The 13,813-nt window shown below is 41.0% G+C and overlaps 1 protein-coding gene across 2 annotated transcripts; it reads right to left on the minus strand.

Annotated features, from left to right (window-relative positions):
• Nucleotides 1–414: 414 nt before the first annotated feature.
• On the minus strand, nt 415–10,041 carry LOC105280753 (delta-1-pyrroline-5-carboxylate synthase). 2 transcript variants are annotated; one of them, XM_011341515.3, is made up of 7 exons: nt 9,735–10,041; nt 8,912–9,120; nt 6,111–6,456; nt 3,593–4,240; nt 2,329–3,146; nt 1,191–1,481; nt 415–920 (listed from the first exon to the last, which is right to left on the minus strand). In XM_011341515.3, the coding sequence occupies exons 2-7, from the start codon at nt 9,011–9,013 to the stop codon at nt 756–758; spliced, it is 2,370 nt and encodes a 789-aa protein (XP_011339817.1). In that variant the 5' UTR covers nt 9,014–9,120; nt 9,735–10,041; the 3' UTR covers nt 415–755. The 2 variants fall into 2 exon arrangements, with proteins under 2 accessions (XP_011339817.1, XP_019887681.1); XM_020032122.2 differs by lacking the exon at nt 9,735–10,041 and having other exon boundaries at nt 8,912–9,711.
• Nucleotides 10,042–13,813: the final 3,772 nt, after the last annotated feature.

Here is a 13,813-nt window from a genome sequence, read left to right on the forward strand (position 1 = left end):
TATAAACTTTTGACATTATTCATAACTAGAGCAGCCGGTTCAATAGGCGCATCGCTGGTGTGTCGGCACTTATATCATCCTACGACAGAGTCACGAACACTTAACTGCGGGATACGAACTCTCGCCCCGAATTTTGTTGAGTACATTTAAGGACGAAAGAGGAAGACCCGACAACTGTTATTAACAAACTTTCGTAGGAATTCGGGAAATAATAGCACACACTTTAAAACTTCTCTTGTGGATCTTGCATATCATCTTGCACGTCTCGTAGAATCTTCGGGATGTAATTTATCTTTCTTTCGCTCTCAATCATATCGAATCAGCTTCTGATTTTGTGTACGGAAAATATTTGCGCTAAGAAAGATGTTAATTATTTTGAAGATTGTGGTGAAGATGTCAGTTAAACGCTTCAAATTATAATTTATATTATTAATTTATTTATGAGTCAACATTATTTAAGAATTTCGAATATCTTGTTAAAAATATGACAATTACGTTTGTCCTAAATAAACAGCATATTTTTTGACAGTCTTATATGCAGAAATTTTCGATTTTACAAATATTTTCGTTGTCATACTCTCACATAGCTACGATTTCGACTCAGCTACGCAGAACAATTCGCTAATATTTATTCTATCACGGGCGAATTTTTCTTTCTCGCGACGTTTGGTATGTGCTATGCTTTTCCCTGAAAAAAGTTTTCTCGTTTTCTCTGGATTTTGACGATTCCCGAGATCACAAGTTAGCCAATCGGTTTACGAGTCGGTGAGAGGTAAGGATTGATGCAACCAGGTCCTGCTACCTCCCTCGGCGAAATCCGCGGCCGCGTGTCCATCACCCTTCAGCACCCACTTTGTCGTCAACAGACCATCGACTCCTACCGGGCCACGTGCGTGGATACGTGCCGTGGAGATGCCGACCTTTAACAAAATGTATATTGACGTTATATTACATTTAATTCATAAATGAATTAAATAATACATAATAATAAATAATATAATTAATTATTATATTTCATTTAATTTATAAATGAATTAAATAACGCAAAGATAAATCATATAGGGGGGCAAGAGAGACTCGTCTTTTCACTTTGCAAAAATTCAAGTGACACTATGAAGATACTTTAGTCTCCCCAATATAATCAATTGCAATTTTACATATTCCTTAATGCAGACATCATTAAATCTCACCTCTGCTCCGAGACCGAATCTGTAGCCGTCTGAGAATCTAGTGCTGGCATTGTGAAACACACAGGCGCTGTCTACCTCCCTCTGGAAATGCGCTGCCGTGTCACTGTGCTCGGTGACAATGACATCGGTGTGGCTGCTGCCGTATTTGTGAATGTGGTTGATAGCGTCGTCGACGTCCGAGACCACTTCTATGGTGCATTCGAGTGCACCGTATTCGGTTCGCATGCTTTTGGCAGATGGTGGACCGAAGGTCAATAGTTCTCTTATCTTTGGGCCGGAATTGATTTTCACCTGGAAGGTCACTCGCGTAACGCGAGAGTATAATATCAGAGGGATGTAAAACTTTGATCGTAGCAACGAGAGTAAGAGAGTTATAATGAATGATGATCTTAATGATTGATTGGAAAGGTAAAATGATTCGGAAATGTTGGATTGGAATTAATATAGATTGATAGAGGGTTGACACGTGGACGATTTAATGTGTCAAATCAAACGACAAATAAGCAAATATTTCTTTTCAAAGTTTCTCTTATGTATTCGCATATTTGTGTATGTATTATGAGATATGCTTTAGTTATATAAAGTCATAACTTTATATAAAATATTCACATTTTTTTATTTATATATATTTTGTATATAAATTTATATATAAAGTCATAATGTGCCATGATAAATGTTGAGACATCGAAAAAATTAAAAATTCCCGCTTATTTGTTGTCCGATTTGACAGACAATTACATCTGTCATTGTGTGTCATTGAAATTTATGAGGTGTGTAAAACTCTCCCTCTTGTACATATTCTACAAAAAGACGTGGGAAGAATCGCACTCTTTTTCATTCTGCCTCAAGAAAGCCAATATACGTTCGACGTAACTTGCGAGTATAAACTTTCCGACATTTACGAAATCCCAGCAGAAGACGAAAGTTTTACTTACAGACACGAGATACCGTAGCGCGACGCGAAGTAAGAGAAACTGAGAGAAGAAATAAAGATTGCTTCTCTCAGTCTCCAATTCTTCAGAAAAACCTGAAAACCGCTATTGGCAGATCCCACTAATCTTTTTAAAAAATATTTAAGCCCTTCAAAGTATAAACCTTATATATAAAATCTTTCAATTAAGCTAAAGCTAACTCTCACCCCTTCCTTGTGCAATATGTTGCATACGTCTCTGAAGAATCCACCGCTCATCAGGCTTTCGTGTATCAGCAACGTCTCCATAGCATTGCACGCGGCAGGATAATCGCACTTGGAGTCCCTCACGATCCTCATAGCTTTCGCTAGGTCTGCGTCTTTGTCGACGAAAACGTGGCAGACACCCTCGGCGTGTCCCAGCACGGGTATATGCTTGGACTGATCCTGAATAGTACGGACCAGGTCCGAGCTACCGCGAGGGATAATGAGATCTATGTGCTTCTCCATCGAGAGAAGATCACCCACGTCCTCCCTCGTGGACACTAGTGAAATGGCATTGGCGGCACCGAATTTGTCCAGCGCCTCCTTCACAAGCGTCATCAGGTACTTGTTGCTCGTGGTGGCCTCCTTGCCGCCTTTCAGGAGGAGTCCGTTGGCGCTGGACATCGCCAGGGCGGCTACTTGAGGTAAGCTGTCCGGCCTCGACTCGAAGATCACCAGCAGCACTCCGATAGGCACTGTAATCTGCTCCAATAGCAGACCCTCGGCAAGTTGCGTTCTTCGAAGGACGCGGCCGACGTTGTTTAGCGAATCGTCCGCAATCTGACGCAGGCCGGAACTCAAGGATTTTAGCTTCGCCGGCGTCAAGGACAGACGCGACAGCAGAGCCTTGGCCAGGCTCTTCTTGCTTGCTTCCTCTAGATCCAGCGCGTTCGCGTGGAGGATCTCGGATTGTCTGGACTCCAACAAGCCGGCAAGGGTGTTGATGCACTCGGCACGGTCTTCCGGGCGTAACGCCTGTAGCACTCTACTGCCAATGCGAGCTGGAATTTGATAATCTGTTAATATAATTCTCGTTAACAAATCTGTGAGTAAATTCATGCTCGAAATAGAAATGTGAACATCGCATTCAAACGCAAATCCAATCTCGATCTGTATTGTTGGTATTCAAATATAATACATGTTTAGTTTCGCTTATCTGCGTGCTTGTTTGTGATAATTCTATTATGCAGCGAAATCGCGCGCGTGTAATAATAATGCCTCGCATGTAGCAAGTACGGTGAATAAAAGTTTTCACCAGCACGAAAAGCATTACATAGTATGCAAAACACGTGTCCGATATAGCGGCTGTATTTATCCCGGAGTTATACGTGCGCGCTGAGCGTAATCAGCGTTGCATTTCGCCGGATTCTGCTGGATTTATGGATATAAGAGCACACTTTAAAACTGAAATTAGTAAACGCCGATAACAGTAAAAAGTAGTAGTTACCATTTTCAGCGATCACCTCGACGGGAGTAACCGAGCCGGCAGCTTGCGTGAAGAACGTGCCGATCTTTCTGCCTGACATGATGCTCTTGATGGCCTTCTCCTGGGTGCCGTTGCAGATTACAACCGCGACACCCCGATCCATCGCCCAGAGTGCGGCGTTGACCTTCGAGTCCATACCGCCGGTGCCCACCTTCGACTTCTGTCCAAACTTGATGGTACCCCGAAGATCGGAGCTGAATGTGCGCAGCATCTTCGCGCCGTCGTGCCACGGGGGAAGATTGTAGATCCCGTCGACGTCGCTCATGAGGACCAGCAGATCCGCCTGGACCTCGGCAGCCAGCATCGCCGCCAGCGAATCGTTGTCCTTGATGGATATCCCGCGTCTGCCACCACCGCCAGCTACCTCCTCATCGACATCCGGTGGCGGCGACACCGCATCGTTCGTGTTGATGATTGGCACGATATTCAGGCTGATCAGCTCGCTCAGCGTGCTGAAGAGATTCTTCCGCGTCTCTTCGTTGTAGAAGTCGGGCTTCGTCACCAGCACCTGGGCGATCTTGACGCCGTATTGCGCGAACATCGCGTCGTAGAGGGACATGAGGCCCGACTGGCCCACTGCGGCAGCTGCTCTAGGTTCCAACATAGTTCCTGCATGAATACATCAGGATATCAGGAATACACAGATTACGTAATGCTTTTCCATTTTGGGGGGTGAGATTGAGCTGAGGAGAGAGAACGCGGGACTCTCGGAGCAGTCGAAGCCGAAGAATTTCGGCGAATATCGAGAACGACATGCGGATGATTAAGATATTGAGGGAAATGGTTTGCTGACGCACACACACACGTACCAATCGTAGGAACCACTCGCGACGATTTCCGGGACAAGTGGAGTCCCGCAGAAATTCGTCGTCGGGCAGTTGTTAGCTCAACCTACATAGGCAAACCGGACATTGTCGAGTTGGCAGGCTGCCCGGACAGACATCCGGAACTACTGTCGGAGCGTTAACACCTCCCGCTTGGCTACTTTTACGGACACGCGAATTTATGGAATGGACGATCGTATCGATCTTGCTTCTTTTTCGTAAAGTATAAAAAAGAAGATTGTTAATACTTAGTAGTTCCATCGTACTTTATTGAAGATGCTTTGTTTTCCTTGAGACTTTATACGTAAGCGGCATGTGCGGCATGCATTTGCCTTTAATAATTTCGCGTTTCTTTAATAACTGGTTGAATATTAAAACGTACGACCTGAGAAAATGACTTTCTCGTAAAAGTATTAACAACCCGTATAAATTGTTTACGCAGTATCGTGTCTACTCTCCACGTGCATTGCAGATCGATAAGTCGTTAATGAAGAAAGCCTGGTGATGGCAACGGTAGTAAGAACATTATCATTATGATGTCCCAGTGAAGAGAAGATTATTAAGAAAGTTATTATACTCGTGGAAATTCGATACATATTAAATAATCCTGCGGAATGTTCCATTTTCATGTGCAAATCGCATTTATTCTCCGTACGCCGTCTTGCACAATGTGCAGCGAAATTTCATTCCGCTCTCTTTTTCACATTATTATTCATTTATTTAAAATAAATAAATGGTAAATAGATTCCTCTCTCAATGCCATGCATTTCGAGCTTATTCCATGTTACATTACTAATTCAATTTGTGTACGGAGAGACGCGCGTATATCACGATCATTGCATCGTGTAATTCTCTTTGAGTTAACGTCTCCTTGGATTACCTCGTAATAGAAATATCGTGGAATATGTAAAATGACTATCTCTTACATTGCGGGACGGGCATTGAGCGCGGACGCGAACCTGCAGCAGAAATTATATCGATAATTACTTAATTCTTCGTACTTACGGCCTCGTGGTTTCTTTACACGCGCCTCGCAGTATAATTGTAATTAAAATTACGAGGGCATCATTGGTTAGAAGCGTTACTCGACCAATCCTCTCTCAAAAGGGATTAACGTAAATTGCGATTTCACTACACGATCATTATATTCAGTTTTAATTATGCTAACAGCAGTTGACCCGCATACTTACACGCGAAATTCGTCTCCAGCAATTTTCCACGCGAAAATATTAATTAAAACCCACGTCCGCTGGATATACACGCCACACCCTCCATATCGATATGTATGATAGACGAGCGTGTGTGCCGGAGAATATAGAATTGGCACAGGAGTATGCCGCGCCAATTACCACAGCCAATAACCGGTGCTTTAGTAACCTATCTTGCAGGAAGAGTAAAGGAAGCAAGGTGGTTTATTACTTACGAAACGGGTCAAGTTGAATTTAGGGGTTCGTGATCGATAGCCTTTGAGCACCGCAGACGCTGAATAGCGTTCAGACCGACCGCGTTCTTACAAGATTACGATTCGGAATCGCATCAGGCCGCTGATGAGAACACATCAATCGACACCAATCGATTTTCAAGCGAACAAGATAAATTCTTTGCTAACAGTTAGTTGGATCTACATGGATCTTCAGGAAAAAAAGGAGGTATACCTGCATGTTCCCGCGTGTGATCCGTAGGACTCAGAGTCTCCCTCATCGACATGGACATGAGGAGCTCCTGAGTGAGCTTCTGTTTGCCAAAAGCAACCGCACCGCTGGTCACCATGACGCACTCGCGTCCCTCGATCTGGCACTCGGCTACCTGTTCCACGATGGAGGCCAGACGTCCAAGAGCCAGGCCATGCTCGTCTTCTCTCGTTATAACGGCGCTGCCAAGTTTGATGACCAGACGACGGGCGTACTTCAACTCGGTGCGCTCCGTAAAGGTCTGCTGTCTTCGTGGTCGCTCCGACGTTTGCAAGTCTCTGCGCACGTACCCTTGCGTCATGACATTATCCTTGGAAAAATGTTTAACGAGTTAAAGTTGTTATAATGAGAGATGGAATTTCAGAAGAGAGAGAGAGAGAGGTAATACCTAAGATGAAAATTACTGTGCTAATAAAAAATTAATTTACTACTACTTCTTGGTGAGTTCAATAAGGGTTACATTATTAATCATTGTATACTACATTCACGCAACAGAGAAGTCTGGCATTGCTAAACAGTTCAACGGTAGAGTTTCGGTAGTTTGCGAGAAGTTATGAAGTTATAATGTAGAACGAAGAGACGCGCTAGGAGTGATTAATATTTATTCTAAGCAAAAGTATGGAAATAGAATCGGAGCTGTTTGTAGTTTAGTCGTACTTCATATTTCAAGGCAAACCGAGTATTTTAATATATTCATAGGAGATATCTAATGAAAGTTGCGAATATTTTTGAAATTACGTCACGCGAGCTATCGGTTTGTTTTCGTTAGTGTGGGATAAACAATATTTAATATCTAAATGATATCTTTTATTTAATGATAATTTTTATTTTAATATCTAAATAATACTTTTCAAGTAGCAGCGGGTATTTTCCAAATCTTATTAAAGCGTGAGATCATTATCTTTGGATCTTATCAGTTTATATTTGACGGCATTACGTTGTCGCGTATTCAATAAAGCATTTGCAGATGCTATTTATTTACGAGATGCTATTTAAGAGATACACTCTAAATCTTATCGGAGGTATTACTCATGTCTTTTAAAATTGCAAATGTGTACAAATAAGAATTGATCAAGGTTCAGCTTTCAGTTCTGCCAATTCTAAAGAAAACTTCGTTCTCTTTGGAAGATAAGAATAAAGAAAACGTTATATTACAGCTATATGTGTTTGACACATGTTAGGAATCTTATCACGTATCGCGTAAACTTTCAGATAGGTAGAATGGACTTTAATTAAAAGACGTATCAGTACAGCTTTCTCCCTTACGGCTTATAGCGATTTTGGCTCAAGATAGTTTTGTGCTGTTAAATTATTAAAGTTCGAGTATGAGCAGCTAATAGAAACTCGTATCTCGAACATCTCGAAAATATCTATTTGCGACTAGTCTGCGTAGTCAGCACCGCCTCGTATCTCACATTTCAGTTGATGCCTGCGATTATGTTCGATAACGTTAATGTCCTAATGAGAAAGATAATACGCCAAGATATTCCCGTTTCTTTCCACGCTCAAACTCTAAACATCTCTTCCACAACAAATACAATTCCGGATTAGTAGTGACACGAGGTGAACCTTCGCATCATCTAAGCGGGGGCATTCCGGGGCAGTAACGCGATTATCGATTGTATATTACAAACCATATCGCGTAATTCTGTTATCTTGACTTGAGGAGATGCGTTCTATTCTTTATATCATCAATATAAGCCGACTATGTAACTCGAGATAATGCAATTTTCCATACTTTTGCCGACGTTGACAATGCTATTTATCGACAACGACAACGGGTGAGCTGAAAACCAAACAAAAGATCCACATTTAATTTGTACAGTTTAATTTACGTATGAAGCTATATTGCTGACTGAAAAAAGCAAGCAAAATAACAATTTAAAATACTTTTTTATTATGGCAACAATGAATTGCGTATCTAACAGGTAAGTTGATATGAGTGGTACATTATACGCTTCAGGAATATTTCAAATTACCAAATAAAATAAAATAACTTGTTGATGACCTAGCGTTTCCAACAACAATTTCGGTATTTTATTGTAGATATTTTATTTTAGGTATTTTATCATTATTGAATTCATCTCTCTCTTACACGCGAGCTCTGTTTTGATATTCGCGCGTCATATGTAATATTCAGTTAACAATCGAACCTGATATTTAACAATTCGTCCGCTAATGCATCTCGTAGCAGTAAATATTATCCGACTTGGACTGCGCGTTCAATAGCTGCGTATCAATATATGTGCGTTATCAGAGCGGTACATCGCAAACGTGCTGCACATTATCAACGGCCTAACTCGCCATGTACTCGAAACATTCATGCCACGCGCGGGCGTATCGATACCCCGTGTAAATACCCTGGTACCGTGTATCGGGCTGGGAATCAGCTATTTTTCGAGTTCGAGCTTCCTGAGCTACTTACGTGTGTTCGCTGATAGTGGATAGACCGCGGGCACACGTTCATTTTCATTTACGCGAACTTTCGTGAAACGAATGACTACGTGCTGCAGTAGTGCAATGTAGCGGAATCTCGTGCACGTTAGAATTTCTGTTTTTGTTTTTTATTTTTCGACATCAGCCGCGTCATTGTGAATTATCGAAGGATCGAGAGAATCAGCAGAAAATGACAAAGCGTAAAGGGGCTCGCCGGTGGTGTCGCAGGGGGGGAGGGAAGATATAATTATATCCGTCCTCCGTATATTTCATTTTCGTGAGTTTCTCTGGACAGCCAAACGTACAAAGTCATTGCACATGATACGTACTGTTGTTAATTGCGGCAAGCGCAGTCCGCTGATCGAGGAGGCCAATCTTCGTGGGAAATGCTCGAGTCGGACGGATCTCGTTAGTAACAGGATCGAATACATGGTGGTTCTTGAATGCTGTCTTCTTCGGAACACGATTAATCAGCTGGTCGTCTTTCCGTCTCGTTCCCACTATCGACCCCTCGGGAGGAAGACCGGGATCGGTGCCGCTTGAAAATTTCACAGAAATTACGATCGCTCCACCATCAAGAACACTCATCGGCCACTTTTTCGCGACAATTATCGATTATTCTTCCGAAAAACGACTCTCATCGGATCACGCGGAGAAGATTGATCACCCGGCGCCGTCAGGTGATCAATCTATTACAAATCTATTACAAGAGGGAGAATGGATGTCACAAGCAAAGTTTGAACAAACTGAAAATCCGCACCGACCGCACAGTATCGCAATTAAAAACTACCTAGGCTGAAACACAGCTTTTAAAATTGACGTTGAACGAGATCCGGGATAATCCTGATCTGATACGTTCAAAAGGATATATAATGGTGTTTCCTCAGAATAATTCTGATCATGGAAAGTTCATCTTGTGCAGAACAATTTTATTTATATAACTTATTTTATTATATATAATTTTTGGATATTTATTACATTCTAAAAATATGTTAATGTTCAGCCAGGCGTTCTTGAAATTCCGACACCAGGGATCAACGCAAGTTGTGATCTACAAATTGGAGATTCCTCGAGTTTTACTCCCGGGTTTTACGAGTAGAAGAAAAGGGAGATTGATTACGGCGCACGACGAGGACTGGACTGATCTTGTACCTCTTTAGCGAAGCAGAGCAACCGCGGCGATGGTCAACGACACACTACTGCTTTCTACGCAAAATCACATCGGCAGAAAAAGACGTGTCGTTATCGCGTCTGTAGAGATTAGAGACGCATCACAGAGTAAACAATGGGTAGTTATCGAGTAGGAAGAGGCAAGATGCGGGAACCTCTTCAGTGGAAACCTATCACCTAACGTCACTCGGCATTTATCGTCACCGTTTTCCGAAGCTTTTCTGGATCTGGAATTGTGGATTGTAGGATGGATGTGGGATGAATGTAGGAAAACCGTATTTGCACTATGATGTTCGACCGTTTGGCGAACTTCGACCCAGCGAAGTCGAACAAACAACATCGCCGATAACGCGTAACTCATTCTTTTTCGACGTGACGTGAGCGAGTCGACTTATATCTATAAATAAATAATTGAATGATGCGTGACATCGCACGTGAGGCAAGTATGGTGCACAGTGCATTTTTTGCAATTATTTCGATCGCGAGTGCAAGGTGTGAATTGATGACAATTATTATCGCAGTGTCACTTATCTTTGCAGGAAATCTACAATGATCCAGACGGTAGACAGGGATTTATCGTTGCTCGAGACGTATACATATCCATATATGTATCACAAGTCGAGTCCACCATTTGAATTTTTAATGATACTTATCGGGCTTTAATTGACCGCGTGTCATTACGTCAGAAGTAACGTGATAGATGATACATTTACTTGCATCGCAATAGTCCGCATACGACACGCGCGCGATTTATCAAAAAGTCCGTTTATGTTCTCGCGATTGACGTAAGACAAACCTCGCTCTTCTCAGGAAGTGATTACTTTGACGCCACTACACCCTCGCGGCTGCAAACAAATTCCTCTCGTTTACGGGTCCCCGTGGAGCCGTGACCATGGGTATCAGGCGGGAAAAGAATCTCTCCCGTGGGAAAATTATTAAGGAGCAGCGAGAAACGGAAAATGGAAAAGCGTGAAGAGATATGTCGTTATATGTACTTGCGAGATAAAAATAGCATTTTGAACTAACAATATATAATGAAGAATTATCTGCTTGGAAAGAATCAGTGTGTATGTGTGTGCCTGTGTTGTGTTTGCATCAGGGTTGTAAACCGAATCGAACCGTTGAAGTTTATACGTTCCGAGAGAACGAGATCAAAATTTGAAGTATAAAATCGTTCCGATCCGGAGCGAACCGTTTTTGATTATATTGTAAAACGCACCGAGCACCAGAGCACAAAAAACCGATTTTGGAGCGGTTTCTTTATTTAAAAAGGAGTTAATTAAAACAGACAAATATAATAAATAAATAAATATATATATGTATATATATAAAGTATTCAGATTAATGGATCACCCTCCGATGTCAATAACCTTGACATATATTATCATTAGTATCCTCCCTAAGTAAAATGCAACAAGTTTTAGTCGGCGCTCGTTGTTCATTAAAAAGTTATTTACAAAAAAGATTAACGAATAGAAAAAACATTTATTTAACGTGCGTAGCAACTAGGAAGCGTTGTCATAGGAATATAATCTTGTGTTTATAATAAAATAAAACACTATTATTTTCATCGTAATCCTTCACTTTTCGGTTTACAATACTGTCCCAAATAATTTACTCCATAAATTCATCCGGTTTTCGGAGCAATTTTTAAACTCGAACCGGTTCAAAAACGCTCCAAAGAGCGTATTTTTGCTCCGGTTTACAACCCTGGTTTACATGAACGTGGGAGCCGCGAGGCGAATAATGCAGAAAATTATCATTGAAGCGATTTATCAGCCGAACGAGTCGATGAAGAAACCTTCCAAAAAGATTAACGAGCAAATAATCGAAAGCGACCCGCTCTTGTTTCTGTCTTCAATTTATAAATAATCCTCTTTAGGATCCTATGCCGCAAGCGGCTTACGAGTTAACTGAAAATTTTTCGTTAAAATACCTATAGGGATATATATTTCAAAACAAGTCTGTTCACGTTCGATAAAACCAAGTCCTCGAAATTCTCGAATAAATTTTCACAATCTTTCCCTGCTCTCTCTCTCTCTCTCTCTCTCTCTCTCTCTCTCTCTCTCTCTCTCCCTTAATTTATGTGTATTCACAGACTCGCTAATGATTTTAATGAATAAACTTGCACCTCATGAAGATAGTATATTTTTTGGCTTAACGTAGCTTCGACCAGTATGTACATGGGGTGTTTCAGGAATATCTGTAATTATCTTAATGACAAGTTTGCTTTGCAAACTAAATAAATTAAACACAGTGACTTTATTAATTATTTAATTTAATTTAATTTAAGTTATTTTAATGCAATTAATTATTTTAACAGTCCAAACACATTTTCGCCGAGCAAGATAGAGCATTATGGAACAAACGCTCGCGCTTTTTTCTGCAAAGTACGAGCGTGATAGTGCAAGTCTGTTATGATGCACGTCTCTTGAGCAAATCTACGACAGATTATAAATTATACAACGCGATAACACCGTCCGAGGTATTATCAGAGGTAACTCTGGTTACATACAGGTGCGTCTACATCTAATTATCAAATGCATTACAGCTGCGATTCTGCGTTATATGATATTCTCCTTTCCTTTGGATTCATGCACTAAAGCAATTTACTCTGGGAACAAAGTTACCGTAATAAGATTTTCAAATTTACGAAGTTTCGACGCCCGGCAGTGTCGAATATGAATTCGGGATGCTTATTTTCTCTGCATCAAAACTGAATACTCTCCGGACCCGATAAGCTACGCGCCGTGGATCACCCTTGCAGATTCGATGGTAATCGGGATATTTGTGTTGAATAGTTTTCGAAGTTGATATTAAAATTAACAATTTATTCGTAACGATAGAATGATTCCTTAATTTTAGAGATCGCTCACGGCTGATGCTAGTTGCGACTTACACTATCTGTCTTTCCAACTTCACTTCGCGTTTCGTTTAATCTAATTTTATTACACTACTTTTACACTGCTTCTACAATACTTTTACAATGCTTTCATTCTTGAATTTATCCGAATTTCTCTTACTCAATTTTCTTACTTTCGAAGTTTTCTTACTCTCGAATTTGTTCTTATACTTTATGAATTTCTAATTCTGATTTTACTTTTGTTCTTACTCTTATTCTTCTAGTCTCTCCGGGCATCGTTGGTCCTTTTCATATCTTGAACGAGAGAATGAGCGTTTTGGAAACTAGATGTTGTGTGGGTTTTGACCAATGAAGCTCAAAAAATAGTTTATTTAGCCTACGCCTTCATCATCATCTTTATCATATCGCATAAATGTTATCCCAGCCGCATGGAACTCAGCTTGATTTTAGCAACTTAGGTATACAATTTCTATATCTAAAGTGCCGCAGAAGATTTTATGGAGCTAAGTGGTAGCTCTTTGAGTCTAAATGATGAAAAAGGTGTAGTATTTTACTTTAAAACCTAATTTTATGACTATAATAAATTACTTAAATAGCTTAGCTATATAGCTATAGGACCACGGTATGTGTAGAGTCAGACGATGTCTTTTTTATTAAATATTGCCTGCTATTGCTTTGTAGAAATGTTTCAATGTCTCAATCTAAAACTCTCTGCAAGGACAAGAGATGAGAGTTTTACTGTGATGTAACATGCGGAACTATCTATTCGTTATTGTCAGCGATCTGTCTCGATTGATAATGCGGCGTTTGAATAGCATCGACGGTTTACTTGGTCGTATCGATTTATCTATTACACGCCGCCTGTGTTGGACAATGAAGATTGAAAGCTATTTACATGCTGCACGCATACATTATTGGCCGCGGCAGATAAGGAAACGATGTAATTTCATATCCCATCTTGGATTTGGAATGCAAGCACTGCGTAAATTTACGCGCGCCCAGTAATGAATCGTATTGAAGAATCGTGAGCGAGGGATGACGCGAGACTCGTGTTCGTTTGCAGCTTCATCCCCCGGTTCTCGGTTCCGTCAACTGCCGAGTAATTAAAAGCAAAGATAAGGAAGCTCGGCGTAACGCTTCAACCTAAAGAATAGTATCGCGCGTTTCCGAGCATTACTGGATTGAAATGACACCTTCC

Source organism: Ooceraea biroi, chromosome 8, assembly GCF_003672135.1.
Source record: "Ooceraea biroi isolate clonal line C1 chromosome 8, Obir_v5.4, whole genome shotgun sequence".
Taxonomy (NCBI): domain Eukaryota; kingdom Metazoa; phylum Arthropoda; class Insecta; order Hymenoptera; family Formicidae; genus Ooceraea; species Ooceraea biroi.

Coding starts and splice junctions, on each gene's coding strand:
- LOC105280753 (XM_011341515.3), bottom strand. CDS start 9,013: ATGTATTCGATCCTGTTACTAACGAGATCCGTCCGACTCGAGCATTTC. Junction 4,241..6,110: donor TCACACGCGGGAACATGCAG/GTATACCTCCTT, acceptor GTATTCATGCAG/GAACTATGTTGGAACCTAGA. Junction 1,482..2,328: donor ACATATTGCACAAGGAAGGG/GTGAGAGTTAGC, acceptor GTGACCTTCCAG/GTGAAAATCAATTCCGGCCC.